General features: G+C 51.7%; 1 protein-coding gene across 3 annotated transcripts in view; it reads right to left on the bottom strand.

The window, feature by feature from the left end:
• Positions 1 to 774: 774 nt before the first annotated feature.
• Positions 775 to 17,629, bottom strand: part of LOC110527701 (mitochondrial inner membrane scaffold 2) — a 29,140-nt gene continuing 12,285 nt past the window's right edge. For 2 of the 3 annotated variants that reach the window (XM_036983189.2, XM_090240718.1), the window contains exons 2-3: positions 2,435 to 2,613; positions 775 to 1,877 (exon numbers count right to left, since the gene is read on the bottom strand). In XM_036983189.2, the coding sequence (XP_036839084.2) occupies positions 1,658 to 1,877; positions 2,435 to 2,613 (399 nt within the window). In that variant the 3' untranslated portion in view covers positions 775 to 1,657. Of the gene's footprint in view, positions 1,878 to 2,434; positions 2,614 to 3,099; positions 3,232 to 17,629 lie in introns of all 3 variants that reach the window. The other variant, XM_036983188.2, reaches the window with a different exon arrangement.

Consider the following 17,629-nt stretch of genomic DNA (forward strand, 5'->3'; position numbering starts at 1 on the left):
ATAATACTGTTATTGCATCAAATGTTTTTTTTTATGCAACAGAATAGGGTTCTTAGAACTCTATCGTGTCTGTGTGAACTGAGAGGAGCTTCTGAAATGTAACTCTAGCAACTGATTTATGATGGTCTTGTCATGTCTCGGACTGAGTTGCTGTTTCTGTGCCGGGAGGTACCAGGGTGGAGAGGGCTCGGGTATGGATAATTATGAGAGGAACCTTGTTTTAGAGGCCAGAAACTGGTTTCCACACAATGAGCACATCTTTACAGCAGATATTTTTTTTATACAAATCCTAACCTTGTGACCCATTCCACACATCTGTTGTTTGTAATGTAGACTAAAGGGGTATATCTTTGTTATAAAAAGGTGTTTGTATTGTTGGTCTCAGGGCTCTCAACCCAACCCCCGACGATCAGCCATCGTTATTGCTCTATATTTTCCCTATTAATACATTTTGAATAAAGTAATATCCTGATTGGTGATTGACCCTGTCTCTCCTCATTATTGATTAGAATTTCCACGACAGACATCAGACTGGAGCGAAGGTCCACCTTCCAACAGGACAGTGACCCTAAGCACACAGCCAAGACAACGCAGGACTGGCGTCAGGACAAGTCTCTGAATGTCCTTGAGTGGTCCAGCCAGAAACCGGACTTAAACCCGATCGAACATCTCTGGAGACCTGAAAATAGTGGTCATAACCAAGAAGACTTGAGACGGTAATCTCTGCCAAAGGTGCTTAAACAAAGTACTGAGTAAAGAGTCTGAATACTTATGTAAATGTGATCAGTTTTTTATTTTTAATACATTTGCAAAAAAATCTAAAAACCTGCTTTTGCTTTGTCATTATGGCATAGTGTGTGTAGATTGATGAGGCAAAAAACAATTTGTCCATTTTAGAAGGCTGTAACGTAACAAAATGAGGAAAAGGTCAAGGGGTGTGAAAACTTTCCGAATTCATAGTATACAATGAGCAAAGTGATCTTGCCGTTTTTATATGGCTGCTATGAAAGTGAATTGTGTTAGCGTTTGATCAGGGGTGTATTCATTCCACCGATTCTGTTGAAAAACATTTCTTAAATGGAATGGGGATAAACATACCTGAATTTGTCGAATAGAAACTCTCGTTTGCAACTGTTTGACTAATGATTACAACCTAGATCAGCTAGATGCAGGCACGAGAGTTCACGGCAGTATTGAATGTGTTACAGTCTCACCTTGATTACTAAAAATGATCTTGATGAAAGTTCACAATGTAAACTTCTCATAAGATAGGTTGTAGTAATCTCATGATGGATTGTAGTAAGTAGCCTTATTGTAGTAGCCTTAACCCATCACTGTTATATTGAACTGGGTGAATGAAATATGAATGACAGTCATCCAAAATGCTGCAATAGAAATAAGGCCATGCTCATAAGAAATACATTTTTAAAATCATCCTCCCTCATCTTAAACGGCACAGACCGCCACTGATCTACAGGTAGGTTAAAAGTCAGCCTCGGTTGGATCTGTTTTTATCTCCTGCAGAAATTCCAGTTGAAAAACTAGGGATGGTTGGAAGAATTTGTCACACTTATTCCCTCTTGATTCCAGAAATGGTAATGGTCATATTTGGAAAGTCTCAGTTATCGAAGTTAGTGGAGGTTGGGGTCTCAGCCACTCAGTGTGTAGGTGAGTTGGGTGTCTTGAAGAGGCCACTCTTTCTGAGGTATCGTACAAGAAGAGGCACTGATATCACAGTGATGCTGATACGGAGCGGAGCAAACAGCTTGTGGATGGCGTACGCCAGGACAAACGTACTGGTACCCGCCGCCAACTTGGACTGAACCAGAGATTCACTGAATCCTATCTTGTACAGGATAGCAGCCATGTCGATCCCACTGTGGAGAGGAACACACATAGCAGAGGGAGCCATATAACTTTAGCATTCAACAGGATTTCATCATGGTCCTCAAAGCAATTGTAGGATCTTGCTAACTTGTACCTCAAAGACGCAGATAATTGAAATACTTCATGAAGACAAACTATTAAGTAATAAAATGTATCAAACCTGTTTCTAATGGTTCATCCCATTAGAATGCTGCTCTACACTTATCTTCTAACTACGTCTAAAATGGCTCCCTATTCCCTACATGGTGCACTGCAATGTACTAACAGAGCACTTATAGGGAACATGGTGCCATTTCAGAATGTCCCCATGTCTCTCCCACAACAATTATGCTGTGTGTTAGTGAACTGTAGCACTGGGCGGGCCAGGAGGGCGTTGAATCCAAGGGCCATTACAGCAATAAAGGGAGATCTGCGAGTTGGCTGATAATCTGGACTCAATCCCTCTGGTATTCAGCCTACTGTCAATCAGGCCATGTCAACTAGGAAGACAAATGTAATGTTTTTGTATATGTGACAAATACTGCTGAAGTCTTGCAACATACAGTACCTGGACACAGCGAGGTAGAACATGCCCAGAGACATGAGGGACATACATATGTGGAAGGAGACTCCTACAGCTCCGTACTCCTTAAAGATCTTCTTCAGCTGCTGGGTCTTGCTAGGATTGTCCTCCGGTACCTCGGGTTCCTCAGGGCCTTTGGATGAGGCCTGCTTTGGAGTCTGGTCCTGGTCGGGTCAGAGAGAGATATCATTTAGAATTTATCCTTTAATTAAACTCAGGGAAGTCACATTGAGATTTACAAGTTTTCAAGTGAGCCCTGGACAAGAAAGATCAATACTGGTAATACATATAAAAGTTAAATTCAAAAAGTATTAATGAAATGTACAGTTGAAGTCAGAAGTTTACAAACACTTAGGTTGGAGTCATTAAAACTTGTTTTTCAACCACTCTACAAATTTCTTGTTAACAAACTATAGTTTTGGCAAGTCGGATAGGACATCTACTTCATGCATGACACAATACATTTTTCCAACAATTGTTTACAGACAGATTATTTCACTGTATCACAATTCCAGTGGGTCGGAAGTTTACATACACACCACAAGTTGGCTGTTCATTTAAACAGCGTGGAAAATTACCAAAAATGATGTCATGGCATTAGAAGCTTCTGATAGGTTAATTGACATAATTTGAGTCAATTGGAGGTGTACCTGTGGATGTATTTCAAGGCCTATCTTCAAACTCAGAGCCTCTTTGCTTGACATCATGGGAAATTGTAGACCTCCAGAAGTTTGGTTCATCCTTGGGAGCAATTTCCAAATGCCTGAAGACACCACGTTCATCTGTACAAACAATAGTATGCAAGCATAAACACCATTGGACCACGCAGCCGTCATAACGCTCATGAAGGAAACGCGTTCCGTCTCCTAGAGATGAACATACTTTGGTGCGAAAAGTGCAAATCAATCCCAGAACAAGATCAAAGGACCTTGTGAAGATGCTGGAGGAAAACGGTACAAATGTATCTATATCCGCAGTAAAACGAGTCCTATATCGACATAACCTGAAAGGCCGCTCAGCAAGGAAGAAGCCACTGCTCCAAAACCGCCATAAAAAAGCCAGACTACGGTTTGCAACTGGGGACAAAGATCGTACTTTTTGGAGAAATGTGCTCTGGTCTGATGAAACAGAAATATAACTGTTTGGCCATAGGACACTCTGGTGCACTTCACAAAATAGCATCATGAGGGAGGAAAATTATGTGGATATATTGAAGAAACATCTCAAGACATCAGTCAGAAAGTTAAAGTTTGGTCACAAATGGGTCTTCCAAATGGACAATGATCCAAAGCATACTTCCAAAGTTGTGGCAAAATGGCTTAAGGACAAGAAAGTCAAGGTATTGGAGTGGCTATCACAAAGCCCTGACCTCAATCCTATATTACATTTGTGGGCAGAACTGAAAAAGCGTGCGCGAGCAAGGAGGCCTACAAACCTGACTCAGTTACACCAGCTCTGTCAGGAGGAATGGGCCATAATTCCCCCAACTTATTGTGGGAAGCTTGTGGAAGGCTACTCGAAACGTTTGACCCAAGTTAAACAATTTGAAGGCAATGCTACCAAATACGAATTGAGTAAACTGCTGACCCACTAGGAATGTGATTTCTGTCAACTATTATTCTGATATTTCACATTCTTAAAATAAAGTGGTGATCCTAACTGACCTAAGACAGGGAATTTTTACTAGGATTAAATGTCAGGAATTGTGAAAAAGTTTAAATGTATTTGGCTAAGGTAGATGTAAACTTCAGACTACAACTGTATATGCATCATACATAGCCAATATGTTGAATAATAAATCACTATATCCTTCCCAACCATTCATTAAACCTGGGGGTCCTGACCGAGCCTGGACACACTACTCATTCGAGGGTACTGAAAACTATTGAATACTGAATCAGTGTACTACTGAGTCAGCTAATTAGATGGAGTCTGCCTGGAAAAGTGTTGTGTTATTCATGTAATCTACTGGGGGGGAAGAAAGAGAGAACGAGAGTGAGAGAGCGAGAGCTGGTGCTCCACTCACGAGACATGACGCAGGGCTGTGATTACTTTGTCTGTGACCCCGGGCCACAGACACACTCAGATGAACGGGAGGGGAGATTAGACACATTATCTGTAGGTTAATTACATGTACAGCGGCATGCAGGGCATGGGGAGAACACACACACTTCCAAAGATTACATATAGTAGGGGCAGTAGAGCGTCAATCTGTATTATTGGCATGGAATATAGAGGTATTATAGGATAGACATAGTGACTGAAAAGAGCTTCTAAACATGAGAACTGGGATTGCTCACCTCAAACTGAACGAAGAGTTTTTCCTTCAATGAGTCGGACGCGAGGGATATACTGTTGACACCCGACCAGGCCACAATGCCCGTGATTCGCTGGATTAGGAAACGTAGATTTCGAGGCAAAAGATCAGGGTGCCTTGTGAGGACCAGGCGACCAGTGGCTAATCCCTGTTCAGGATGACTGTGTGATCACGCTATCCGCAGCCGACATGAGTAAGACCTTTAAACAGGTCAACATTCACAAGGCCGCTGGGCCAGATGGATAACCAGGACATGTACTCCAAGCATGCGCTGACCAACTGGCAAGTGTCTTCACTGACATTTTCAAACTCTCCCTGTCTGAGTCTGTAATACCAACATGTTTCATAGTTCCTGTACCCAAGAACACTAAGGTAACCTGCCTAAATGACTACCGACCCGTAGCACTCACACTCACGTCTGTAGCCATGAAATGCTTTGAAAGGCTGGTCATGGCTCACATCAACACCATTATCCCAGAAAGCAAGGCTTTATCGTTGGGTTTTTTACAGAAATGTTTGGCGATCGACTAGGAATTCCTTGGAGATCGACCAGTCGACGGTTGGTGAATTCAATCTCGTGCTTGTGGTGGTTCATTTCTGTATTATCAAATGAGGAGAGACAAACTTGTCACACAAGTCAGAGTTATACTTAAACTGAATCTTTATTAGTGCGAGCACTGCAATAGCGATGGCTGGTCGACGAACCACCCTCAGATGGTTCGTTGAGGGCCATGACACAAAGGCTACTAAAATTAGTAGCTACTAAATTAGTCAACATAACAAACAGATGTGTGGAACGGGTCACAAGGTGAGACTTGATAGATGAGAAAGGAATATCCCACAGCAAGATTTATAGCAAATGCTGTTCTTATCGTTCAGTTTGGCCCCTAATACGAGACTACGATCTCATTCCTGGTACTTCACAGCACAAAAACACAAACTCATTCTATGGCATGAATCCATTGTCAGCTCCAGATACTCCCATCTCAAGTAAAACCCCTTCATGACCACATGCTTGGACAAGCTCACCGAGGGGAGTGAGCCTCTAGGTCATACACTATCCCAAGATAAGTGCAACATCAGATGTGACATACAATGAATGGTTCCAGACACTACCCCACACATCTGGTCTCAAACCTGATCTCTTTCCCAAGGCCAAAGTAGGGAGTGACTGGCGCACAGACATTGTGGAGACAAGTAATTGGTTCCCCATTAATCAGAACATCATGGTTTTAGAATAGGTAAAGACACATTCACATATGAAGACAATGTTCCATCCTGTCCGGTTCTCTTCTGATGTTCTGCATAGCACCAGGGACATGTGAAAAACAAGCCTGACCTCTCCCATCTCTGGGCCCCAAGTGACTGAGCCCCAGCTGAGGGAGGAAGTGCAATTGCCAACACCAGAGTCCAAAGGGATATATTCTAATAACAAGCATATCATATAAGCATATTATGCAGATAAGACATCTTAATTATCTATGTTACCTAACTAATTCTGATTCTTCCGCCACATGCTTCTCTCTGTGGGCTGATATTTCTGCACGGCAGTCTTGGGGCTACTGAGCGCGCGTGCAGCTTAGAGGGAACATTGGGTGTCACCTCTGATATGACACATTGAGTTATTGAGCTACAGTAAGTGAAGTGAACTAACACCTGGTAACAGAATAGCATCGTGGTTCTATGATCTATACAGAAAAACAATTATGAATGCCATCCTCTTCAGGTGATGTTTCCTGAGAGAGAGCGAGCAAGCAGAGAGAGCGAGCGAGCGAGCGAGAAGAGATATGTTGGTAAGAGCCGGGAGAGGTGGGGGGGGGGGGCAAGGAGAGAAAGAAGAGAGAGCGAGCGAGAGGGCGAGAAGAGAGAGAGAGGGCGAGAAGGGCGAGAAGAGAGCGAGAAGAGAGCGAGAAGAGAGAGCGAGAAGAGAGCGAGAAGAGAGCGAGAAGAGAGCGAGAGCGAGAAGAGAGCGAGAAGAGAGCGAGAGCGAGAAGAGAGCGAGAAGAGAGCGAGAAGAGAGCGAGAAGAGAGCGAGAAGAGAGCGAGAAGAGAGCGAGAAGAGAGCGAGAAGAGAGCGAGAAGTGAGCGAGAAGAGAGCGAGAGCGAGAAGAGAGCGAGAAGAGAGCGAGAAGAGAGCGAGAGCGAGAAGAGAGCGAGAGCGAGAAGAGAGCGAGAAGAGAGCGAGAGCGAGAAGAGAGCGAGAGCGAGAAGAGAGCGAGAGCGAGAAGAGAGAGCGAGAGCGAGAAGAGAGAGCGAGAAGAGAGCGAGAGCGAGAAGAGAGCGAGAAGAGAGAGCGAGAAGAGAGCGAGAGCGAGAAGAGAGCGAGAAGAGAGAGCGAGAAGAGAGCGAGAAGAGAGCGAGAAGAGAGCGAGAAGAGAGAGCGAGAAGAGAGAGCGAGAAGAGAGAGCGAGAAGAGAGAGCGAGAAGAGAGAGCGAGAAGAGAGAGCGAGAAGAGAGAGCGAGAGAGTGAGAGCGAGAAGAGCGAGAAGAGAGAGCGAGAGCGAGGAGAGAAGAGAGAGCGAGAGCGAGAAAGCGAGAAGAGAGAGCGAGCGAGAGGGCGAGAAGAGAGAGAGAGGGCGAGAAGAGAGAGAGGGCGAGAAGAGAGAGGGCGAGAAGAAAGCGAGAAGAGGGCGAGAAGAGAGAGGGCGAGAAGAAAGCGAGAAGAGAGCGAGAAGAGAGCGAGAAGAGAGCGAGAAGAGAGCGAGAAGAGAGAGAGGGCGAGGAGGGAGAGAGGGCGAGAAGAGAGCGAGAAGAGAGAGCGAGAGCGAGAGAGCAAGAAGCGAGAGCGAGAGAGAAGAGAGCGAGAAGAGAGAAGAGAGAGCGAGAAACGAGCGAGAAGCGAGCGAGAAGCGAGCGAGAAGAGAGCGAGAAGAGAGCGAGAGCGAGCGAGAAGAGAGCGAGAGCGAGCGAGAAGAGAGCGAGAGCGAGAAGAGAGCGAGAGCGAGAAGAGAGCGAGAAGAGAGCGAGAGCGAGAAGAGAGCGAGAGCGAGAAGAGAGCGAGAGCGAGAAGAGAGCGAGAGCGAGAAGAGAGCGAGAAGAGAGCGAGAGGAGAGCGAGAGCGAGAGGAGAGCGAGAGCGAGAAGAGAGCGAGAGCAAGAAGAGAGCGAGAGCAAGAAGAGAGCGAGAGCGAGAAGAGAGCGAGAGCGAGAGTGAGGCGAGAGCGAGAAGAGAGAGCGAGAAGAGCGAGAAGAGAGAGCGAGAAGAGAGAGCGAGAAGAGAGAGCGAGAAGCGAGAGCGAGAAGCGAGAGGCGAGAGCGAGAAGCGAGAGCGAGAAGCGAGAGGCGAGAGCGAGAAGCGAGGCGAGAGCGAGAAGCGAGAAGCGAGCGAGAAGCGAGCGAGAAGAGAGCGAGCGAGAGCGAGAAGAGAGCGAGAGCGAGAAGAGAGCGAGAGCGAGAAGAGAGCGAGAGCGAGAAGAGAGCGAGAAGAGAGCGAGAGCGAGAGAGCAGAGAGCGAGAAGAGAGAGCGAGAAGAGAGAGCGAGAAGAGAGAGCGAGAAGAGAGAGCGAGAAGAGAGAGCGAGAAGAGAGAGCGAGAAGAGAGAGCGAGAAGAGAGAGCGAGAAGAGAGAGCGAGAAGAGAGAGCGAGAAGAGAGAGCGAGAGGAGAGAGCGAGAAGAGCGAGCGAGAGGAGAGAGCGAGCGAGAAGAGAGAGCGAGAAGACAGAGGGAGAGAGCGAGAGCGAGACGAGAGAGCGAGACGAGAGAGCGAGAAGAGAGAGCGAGAAGAGAGAGCGAGAAGAGAGCGAGAAGAGAGCGAGAGCGAGAAGAGAGCGAGAGCGAGAAGAGAGCGAGAGCGAGAAGAGAGCAAGAGCGAGAAGAGAGCGAGAGCGAGAAGAGAGCGAGAGCGAGAAGAGAGCGAGAGCGAGAGGAGAGCGAGAAGAGAGCGAGAAGAGAGCGAGAAGAGAGCGAGAAGAGAGCGAGAAGAGAGCGAGAAGAGAGCGAGAAGAGAGAGCGAGAAGAGAGAGCGAGAAGAGAGAGCGAGAAGAGAGCGAGAGCGAGAAGAGAGCGAGAAGAGAGCGAGAAGAGAGCGAGAAGAGAGCGAGAAGAGAGCGAGAGCGAGAAGAGAGCGAGAAGAGAGCGAGAAGAGAGCGAGAAGAGAGCGAGAAGAGAGCGAGAAGAGAGCGAGAAGAGAGCGAGAAGAGAGCGAGAAGAGAGCGAGAAGAGAGCGAGAAGAGAGCGAGAGCGAGAAGAGAGCGAGAAGAGAGCGAGAAGAGAGCGAGAGCGAGAAAAGAGCGAGAGCGAGAAGAGAGCGAGAAGAGAGAGCGAGAAGAGAGAGCGAGAAGAGAGAGCGAGAAGAGAGAGCGAGAGAGCGAGAGCGAGAAGAGCGAGAAGAGAGAGCGAGAAGAGAGAGCGAGAGAGAGAGGGCGAGAGAGAGAGGGCGAGAAGAGAGAGAGAGGGCGAGAAGAGAGAGAGAGGGCGAGAAGAGAGAGAGAGGGCGAGAAGAGAGAGAGAGGGCGAGAAGAGAGAGCGAGAAGAGAGAGCGAGAGCGAGAGAGCGAGAAGAGAGCGAGAAGAGAGCGAGAAGAGAGCGAGAAGAGAGCGAGAAGAGAGCGAGAAGAGAGTGAGAAGAGAGCGAGAAGAGAGAGCGAGAAGAGAGGGCGAGAAGAGAGAGCGAGAAGAGAGCGAGAGCGAGAAGAGAGCGAGAGGAGAGCGAGAGCGAGAAGAGAGCGAGAGCGAGGAGAGAGCGAGAAGAGAGCGAGAGCAAGAAGAGAGCGAGAGCGAGAAGAGAGCGAGAAGAGAGCGAGAGCGAGAAGAGAGCGAGAGCGAGAGCGAGAGAGCGAGAGAGCGAGAGAGCGAGAGCGAGAGCGAGAGAGCGAGAGAGCGAGAGAGCGAGAGAGCGAGAGAGCGAGAGAGCGAGAGAGCGAGAGAGCGAGAGAGCGAGAGAGCGAGAAGAGAGAGCGAGAAGAGAGAGCGAGAGAGCGAGAAGAGAGCGAGAGCGAGAAGAGAGCGAGAGCGAGAAGAGAGCGAGAGCAGAGAGCGAGAAGAGAGAGCGAGAAGAGAGAGCGAGAAGAGAGAGCGAGAAGAGAGAGCGAGAAGAGAGAGCGAGAAGAGAGAGCGAGAAGAGAGAGCGAGAGGAGAGAGCGAGAGGAGAGAGCGAGCGAGAAGAGAGAGCGAGAAGAGAGAGCGAGAAGAGAGAGCGAGAAGAGAGAGCGAGAAGACAGAGCGAGAAGAGAGCGAGAAGAGAGCGAGAGCGAGAAGAGAGCGAGAGCAAGAAGAGAGCGAGAAGAGAGCGAGAGCAGAGCGAGAGCGAGAAGAGAGCGAGAAGAGAGCGAGAAGAGAGCGAGAAGAGAGCGCGAGAAGAGAGCGAGAGCGAGAAGAGAGCGAGAAGAGAGAGCGAGAAGAGAGAGCGAGAAGAGAGAGCGAGAGAGCGAGAAGAGAGAGCGAGAGAGCGAGAGCGAGAGAGCGAGAAGAGCGAGAGAGCGAGAGCGAGAAGAGCGAGAAGAGAGAGCGAGAAGAGAGAGCGAGAAGAGAGAGCGAGAAGAGAGAGCGAGAAGAGAGAGCGAGAAGAGAGAGCGAGAAGAGAGAGCGAGAGAGAGAGAGGGCGAGAAGAGAGAGAGGGCGAGAAGAGAGAGAGAGGGCGAGAAGAGAGGGCGAGAAGAGAGAGCGAGAAGAGAGAGCGAGAGCGAGAGAGCGAGAAGAGAGAGCGAGAAGAGAGCGAGAAGAGAGCGAGAAGAGAGCGAGAAGAGAGAGCGAGAAGAGAGAGCGAGAAGAGAGAGCGAGAAGAGAGAGCGAGAAGAGAGAGCGAGAAGAGAGGGCGAGAAGAGAGAGCGAGAGCGAGAAGAGAGCGAGAGCGAGAAGAGAGCGAGAGCGAGAAGAGAGAGCGAGAAGAGAGCGAGAGCGAGAAGAGAGAGAGAGAGGGCGAGAAGAGAGAGAGAGAGGGCGAGAAGAGAGGGCGAGAAGAGAGAGCGAGAAGAGAGAGCGAGAGCGAGAGAGCGAGAAGAGAGAGCGAGAAGAGAGAGCGAGAAGAGAGCGAGAAGAGAGAGCGAGAAGAGAGAGCGAGAAGAGAGGGCGAGAAGAGAGGGCGAGAAGAGAGAGCGAGAGCGAGAAGAGAGAGAGCGAGAGCGAGAAGAGAGCGAGAGGAGAGCGAGAAGAGAGCGAGAGCGAGGAGAGAGCGAGAGCGAGAAGAGAGCGAGAGCGAGAAGAGAGCGAGAGCGAGAAGAGAGCGAGAGCGAGAAGAGAGCGAGAGCGAGAAGAGAGAGCGAGAAGAGAGCGAGAGCGAGAGAGCGAGAAGAGCGAGAAGAGAGAGCGAGAGAGCGAGAAGAGAGAGCGAGAAGAGAGAGCGAGAAGAGAGAGCGAGAAGAGAGAGCGAGAAGAGAGAGCGAGAAGAGAGAGCGATCAGAGAGAGCGATCAGAGAGAGCGATCAGAGAGAGCGAGAAGAGAGAGCGAGGCGAGAGAGCGAGGCGAGAGAGCGAGGCGAGAGAGCGAGAAGAGAGAGCGAGAAGAGAGAGCGAGAAGAGAGAGCGAGAAGAGAGAGCGAGAAAAGAGAGCGAGAGAGCGAGGCGAGAGAGCGAGAAGAGAGAGCGAGAAGAGAGAGCGAGAAGAGAGAGCGAGAAGAGAGAGCGAGAAGAGAGAGAAGAGATCGAGAAGAGAGAGAAGAGAGCGAGAAGAGAGAGCGAGAAGAGAGAGCGATCAGAGAAAGCGATCAGAGAGAGCGATCAGAGAGAGCGAGAAGCGAGAAAAGAGAGCGAGAGAGCGAGCGAGAGAGAAAGCGAGGAGAGAGAAGAGAGCGAGAAGAGAGAGCGAGAGAGCGAGAAGAGAGCGAGAAGAGAGAAGAGAGCGAGACGAGAGAGCGAGAGAGCGAGAAGAGAGCGAGAAGAGAGAGCGAGAAGAGAGAGCGAGAAGAGAGCGAGAGAGCGAGAAGAGAGCGAGAAAGCGAGAAGAGAGCGAGAGCGAGAGGAGAGCGAGAAGAGAGAGCGAGAGGAGAGAGCGAGCGAGAGAGCGAGAAGAGAGAGCGAGAAGAGAGAGCGAGAAGAGAGAGCGAGAAGAGAGAGCGAGAAGAGAGAGCGAGAAGAGAGAGCGAGAAGAGAGAGCGAGAGAGCAAGAGAGCGAGAGAGTGAGAGAGCGAGAGAGCGAGAAGAGAGAGCGAGCAGAGAGAGCGAGCAGAGAGAGCGAGCAGAGAGAGCGAGAAGAGAGAGCGAGAAGAGAGAGCGAGAGAGAAGAGAGAGCGAGAAGAGAGAGCGAGAGAGCGAGAGCGAGAGAGCGAGAGAGCAGAGAGAGCGAGAAGAGAGCGAGAGAGCGAGAAGAGAGCGAGAAGAGAGCGAGAAGAGAGAGCGAGAGGAGAGAGCGAGCGAGAAGAGAGAGCGAGAAGCGAGAAGAGAGAGCGAGAAGCGAGAAGAGAGAGCGAGAAGAGAGAGCGAGAAGAGAGAGCGAGAAGAGAGAGCGAGAAGAGAGAGCGAGAAGAGAGAGCGAGAAGAGAGAGCGAGAAGAGAGTGAGAAGAGAGTGAGAAGAGAGGGCGAGAAGAGAGGGCGAGAAGAGAGGGCGAGAAGAGAGGGCGAGAAGAGAGAGCGAGAGCGAGAAGAGAGCGAGAGCGAGAAGAGAGCGAGAGGAGAGCGAGAGAACGAGAAGAGAGCGAGAGCGAGAAGAGAGCGAGAAGAGAGCGAGAGCAAGAAGAGAGCGAGAGCGAGAAGAGAGCGAGAAGAGAGCGAGAGCGAGAAGAGAGAGCGAGAAGAGAGAGCGAGAAGAGAGAGCGAGAAGAGAGAGCGAGAAGAGAGAGCGAGAGAGCGAGAAGAGAGAGCGAGAAGAGAGAGCGAGAAGAGAGAGCGAGAAGAGAGAGCGAGAAGAGAGAGCGAGAAGAGAGAGCGAGAAGAGAGAGCGAGAAGAGAGAGCGAGAGAGAAGAGAGAGAGAAGAGAGAGCGAGAGAGCGAGAAGAGAGCGAGAGAGCGAGAAGAGAGCGAGAAGAGAGAGAGCGAGAGCGAGAAGAGAGAGCGAGAAGAGAGAGCGAGAAGAGAGAGCGAGAAGAGAGAGCGAGAAGAGAGAGCGAGAAGAGAGAGCGAGAAGAGAGAGCGAGAAGAGAGCGAGAAGAGAGCGAGAAGAGAGCGAGAAGAGAGCGAGAGCGAGAAGAGAGCGAGAGCGAGAAGAGAGCGAGAGCGAGAAGAGAGCGAGAAGAGAGCGAGAAGAGAGCGAGAGCGAGAAGAGAGCGAGAAGAGAGCGAGAAGAGAGCGAGAGCGAGAAGAGAGCGAGAGCGAGAAGAGAGCGAGAAGAGAGAGCGAGAAGAGAGAGCGAGAAGAGAGAGCGAGAAGAGAGAGCGAGAAGAGAGAGCGAGAAGAGAGAGCGAGAAGAGAGAGCGAGAAGAGAGAGCGAGAGAGAGAGGGCGAGAAGAGAGAGAGAGGGCGAGAGAGAGAGGGCGAGAGAGAGAGGGCGAGAAGAGAGAGAGAGGGCGAGAAGAGAGAGAGAGGGCGAGAAGAGAGAGAGAGGGCGAGAAGAGAGAGAGAGGGCGAGAAGAGAGAGCGAGAGCGAGAGAGAGAAGAGAGCGAGAAGAGAGAGCGAGAAGAGAGAGCGAGAAGAGAGAGCGAGAAGAGAGAGCGAGAAGAGAGAGCGAGAAGAGAGTGAGAAGAGAGAGCGAGAAGAGAGAGCGAGAAGAGAGTGAGAAGAGAGAGCGAGAAGAGAGAGCGAGAGCGAGAAGAGAGCGAGAGCGAGAAGAGAGCGAGAGCGAGAAGAGAGCGAGAGCAAGAAGAGAGCGAGAGCGAGAAGAGAGCGAGAGCGAGAAGAGAGCGAGAGCGAGAAGAGAGAGCGAGAAGAGAGAGCGAGAAGCGAGAGCGAGAAGAGAGAGCGAGAAGAGAGAGCGAGAAGAGAGAGCGAGAAGAGAGAGCGAGAAGAGAGAGAGCGAGAGAGCGAGGCGAGAGAGCGAGAGAGCGAGAGAGCGAGAGAGCGAGAGAGCGAGAGAGCGAGAGAGCGAGAGAGCGAGAGAGCGAGAAGAGAGAGCGAGAAGAGAGAGCGATCAGAGAGAGCGATCAGAGAGAGCGATCAGAGAGAGCGATCAGAGAGAGCGATCAGAGAGAGCGATCAGAGAGAGCGATCAGAGAGAGCGATCAGAGAGAGCGATCAGAGAGAGCGATCAGAGAGAGCGATCAGAGAGAGCGAGAAGCGAGAAAAGAGAGCGAGAGAGCGAGAAGAGAGAGCAAGAAGAGCGAGAGAGCGAGGAGAGAGAAGAGAGCGAGAAGAGAGAGCGAGAAGAGAGAGCGAGAGAGCGAGAAGAGAGCGAGAGAGCGAGAAGAGAGCGAGAAGAGAGCGAGAAAGCGAGGAGAGCGAGAGCGAGAGGAGAGCGAGAGCGAGAGGAGAGCGAGAGCGAGAGGAGAGAGCGAGAGAGCGAGAAGAGAGAGCGAGAGAGCGAGAAGAGAGAGCGAGCAGAGAGAGCGAGAAGAGAGAGCGAGAAGAGAGAGCGAGAAGAGAGAGCGAGAAGAGAGAGCGAGAGAGAAGAGAGAGCGAGAGAGTGAGAAGAGAGAGCGAGAGAGCGAGAAGAGAGAGCGAGAGAGCGAGAAGAGAGAGCGAGAGAGCGAGAAGAGAGAGCGAGAGAGCGAGAAGAGAGCGAGAACGAGAGCGAGAAGAGAGAGCGAGAGCGAGAAGAGAGAGCGAGAAGAGAGAGCGAGAAGAGAGAGCGAGAAGAGAGAGCGAGAAGAGAGAGCGAGAAGAGAGAGCGAGAAGAGAGAGCGAGAAGAGAGAGAGAGCGAGAGAGCGAGAGCGAGAGCGAGAAGAGAGAGCGAGAAGAGAGAGCGAGAAGAGAGAGCGAGAAGAGAGCGAGAAAGCGAGAAGAGAGCGAGAGGAGAGCGAGAAGAGAGAGCGAGAGGAGAGAGCGAGCGAGAGAGCGAGAAGAGAGAGCGAGAAGAGAGAGCGAGAAGAGAGAGCGAGAGAGCGAGAGAGCAAGAGAGCGAGAGAGCGAGAGAGCGAGAAGAGAGCGAGAGAGCGAGAAGAGAGAGCGAGAAGAGAGAGCGAGAAGAGAGAGCGAGAAGAGAGAGCGAGAAGAGAGAGCGAGACAGCGAGAAGAGAGAGCGAGAGAGCGAGAAGAGAGCGAGAGAGCGAGAAGAGAGCGAGAGAGCGAGAAGAGAGCGAGAGAGCGAGAAGAGAGCGAGAGAGCGAGAAGAGAGCGAGAGAGCGAGAAGAGAGCGAGAGAGCGAGAAGAGAGCGAGAAGAGAGCGAGAAGAGAGCGAGAAGAGAGCGAGAAGAGAGCGAGAGAGCGAGAAGAGAGAGCGAGGAGAGAGCGAGAGAGCGAGAAGAGAGCGAGAGCGAGAGCGAGAAGAGAGAGCGAGAAGAGAGAGCGAGAGAGCGAGAAGAGCGCGAGAGAGCGAGAAGAGAGAGCGAGAAGAGAGAGCGAGAAGAGAGAGCGAGAAGAGAGAGCGAGAAGAGAGCGAGAAGAGAGAGCGAGAGAGCGAGAAGAGAGCGAGAGCGAGAGAGCGAGAAGAGAGCGAGAGAGCGAGAGAGCGAGAGCGAGAAGAGAGCGAGAAGAGAGAGCGAGAAGAGAGCGAGAAGAGAGCGAGAAGAGAGCGAGAAGAGAGAGCGAGAAGAAAGCGAGAGAGCGAGATGAGCGAGAGAGCGAGAAGAGAGCGAGAAGAGAGAGCGAGAGAGCGAGAAGAGAGAGAGAGCGAGAGAGCGAGAGAGCGAGAGAGCGAGAGAGCGAGAGAGCGAGAAGAGAGAGCGAGAAGAGAGAGCGAGAAGAGAGAGCGAGAAGAGAGCACGAGAAGAGAGCACGAGAAGAGAGCACGAGAAGAGAGCGCGAGAATGAGAGCGCGAGAAGAGAGAGCGAGCAGAGAGAGCGAGAAGAGAGAGCGAGAAGAGAGAGCGAGACAGCAAGAAGAGAGAGCGAGAGAGCGAGGAGAGCGAGAGAGCGAGAGAGCGAGAGAGCGAGAAGAGAGCGAGAGAGCGAGAAGAGAGCGAGAGGAGAGCGAGCGAGAAGAGAGCGAGAGCGAGAAGAGAGCGAGAGCGAGAAGAGAGCGAGAGCGAGAAGAGAGCGAGAGCGAGAGCGAGAAGAGAGCGAGAAGAGAGCGAGAAGAGAGCGAGAAGAGAGCGAGAAGAGAGCGAGAGAGCGAGAACAGAGCGAGAGAGCGAGAACAGAGCGAGAGAGCGAGAACAGAGCGAGAGAGCGAGAACAGAGCGAGAGAGCGAGAGCGAGAGCGAGAAGAGAGCGAGAAGAGAGCGAGAAGAGAGCGAGAAGAGAGCGAGAAGAGAGCGAGAAGAGAGCGAGAAGAGAGCGAGAGAGCGAGAAGAGAGCGAGAGAGCGAGAACAGAGCGAGAGAGCGAGAACAGAGCGAGAGAGCGAGAGCGAGAGCGAGAGCGAGAGCGAGAAGAGAGCGAGAAGAGAGCGAGAGAGCGAGAAGAGAGCGAGAAGAGAGCGAGAAGAGAGCGAGAAGAGAGCGAGAAGAGAGAGCGAGAAGAGAGAGCGAGAAGAGAGAGCGAGAAGAGAGAGCGAGAAGAGAGAGCGAGAAGAGAGAGCGAGAAGAGAGAGCGAGAAGAGAGAGCGAGGAGAGCGAGAAGAGAGCGAGAGCGAGAAGAGAGCGAGAGCGAGAAGAGAGCGAGAGCGAGAAGAGAGCGAGAGGGAGAAGAGAGCGAGAGCGAGAAGAGAGCGAGAGCGAGAAGAGAGCGAGAGCGAGAAGAGGGCGAGAAGAGGGCGAGAAGAGGGCGAGAAGAGGGCGAGAAGAGGGCGAGAAGAGGGCGAGAAAGGGGGCGAGAAGAGGGCGAGAAGAGGGCGAGAAAGGGGGCGAGAGGAGAGCGAGAGGAGAGCGAGAGCGAGAAGAGAGCGAGAGGAGAGCGAGAGCGAGAAGAGAGCGAGAGGGAGAAGAGAGCGAGAGCGAGAAGAGAGCGAGAGCGAGCGAGAGGGAGAAGAGAGCGAGAGCGAGAAGAGAGCGAGAGCGAGAAGAGAGCGAGAAGAGGGCGAGAAGAGGGCGAGAAATGGGGCGAGAGGAGAGCGAGAGGAGAGCGAGAGCGAGAAGAGAGAGCGAGAAGAGAGAGCGAGAAGAGAGAGCGAGAAGAGAGAGCGAGAAGAGAGAGCGAGAAGAGAGAGCGAGAAGAGAGCGAGAAGAGAGCGAGAAGAGAGAGCGAGAAGAGAGAGCGAGAAGAGAGAGCGAGAAGAGAGAGCGAGAAGAGAGAGCGAGAAGAGCGAGCGAGAAGAGAGAGCGAGAAGAGAGAGCGAGAAGAGAGAGCGAGAAGAGCGAGCGAGAAGAGAGAGCGAGAAGAGCGAGCGAGGAGAGCGAGAAGAGAGCGAGAAGAGAGCGAGAGCGAGAAGAGAGCGAGAGCGAGAAGAGAGCGAGAGCGAGAAGAGAGCGAGAAGAGAGCGAGAAGAGAGCGAGAAGAGAGCGAGAAGAGGGCGAGAAGAGGGCGAGAAGAGGGCGAGAAAGGGGGCGAGAGGAGAGCGAGAGGAGAGCGAGGAGAGAGCGAGAAGAGAGCGAGAAGAGCGAGAGAGCGAGAGCGAGAAGAGAGCGAGAGCGAGAGCGAGAAGAGAGCGAGAGCGAGAAGAGAGCGAGAAGAGAGCGAGAAGAGAGCGAGAGCGAGAAGAGAGCGAGAGGAGAGCGAGAAGAGAGCGAGAGCGAGAAGAGAGCGAGAGCGAGAAGAGAGCGAGAGAGCGAGAAGAGAGCGAGAGAGAAGAGAGCGAGAGAGAAGAGAGCGAGAGAGAGAAGAGAGCGAGAGAGAGAAGAGAGCGAGAGAGCGCGCGAGAAGAGCGCGAGAAGAGAGCGAGAGAGCGCGCGAGAAGAGAGCGAGAGAGCGCGCGAGAAGAGAGCGAGAGAGCGCGCGAGAAGAGAGCGAGAGAGCGCACGAGAAGAGAGCGAGAGAGCGCGCGAGAAGAGAGCGAGAGAGCGCGCGAGAAGAGAGCGAGAGAGCGCGCGAGAAGAGAGCGAGAGAGCGCGCGAGAAGAGAGCGAGAGAGCGAGCGAGAGAGCG

The sequence above is a fragment of the Oncorhynchus mykiss genome, chromosome 7, assembly GCF_057628025.1.
Source record: "Oncorhynchus mykiss isolate SJ-2025 chromosome 7, ASM5762802v1, whole genome shotgun sequence".
NCBI classification, from domain to species: Eukaryota; Metazoa; Chordata; class Actinopteri; order Salmoniformes; family Salmonidae; genus Oncorhynchus; species Oncorhynchus mykiss.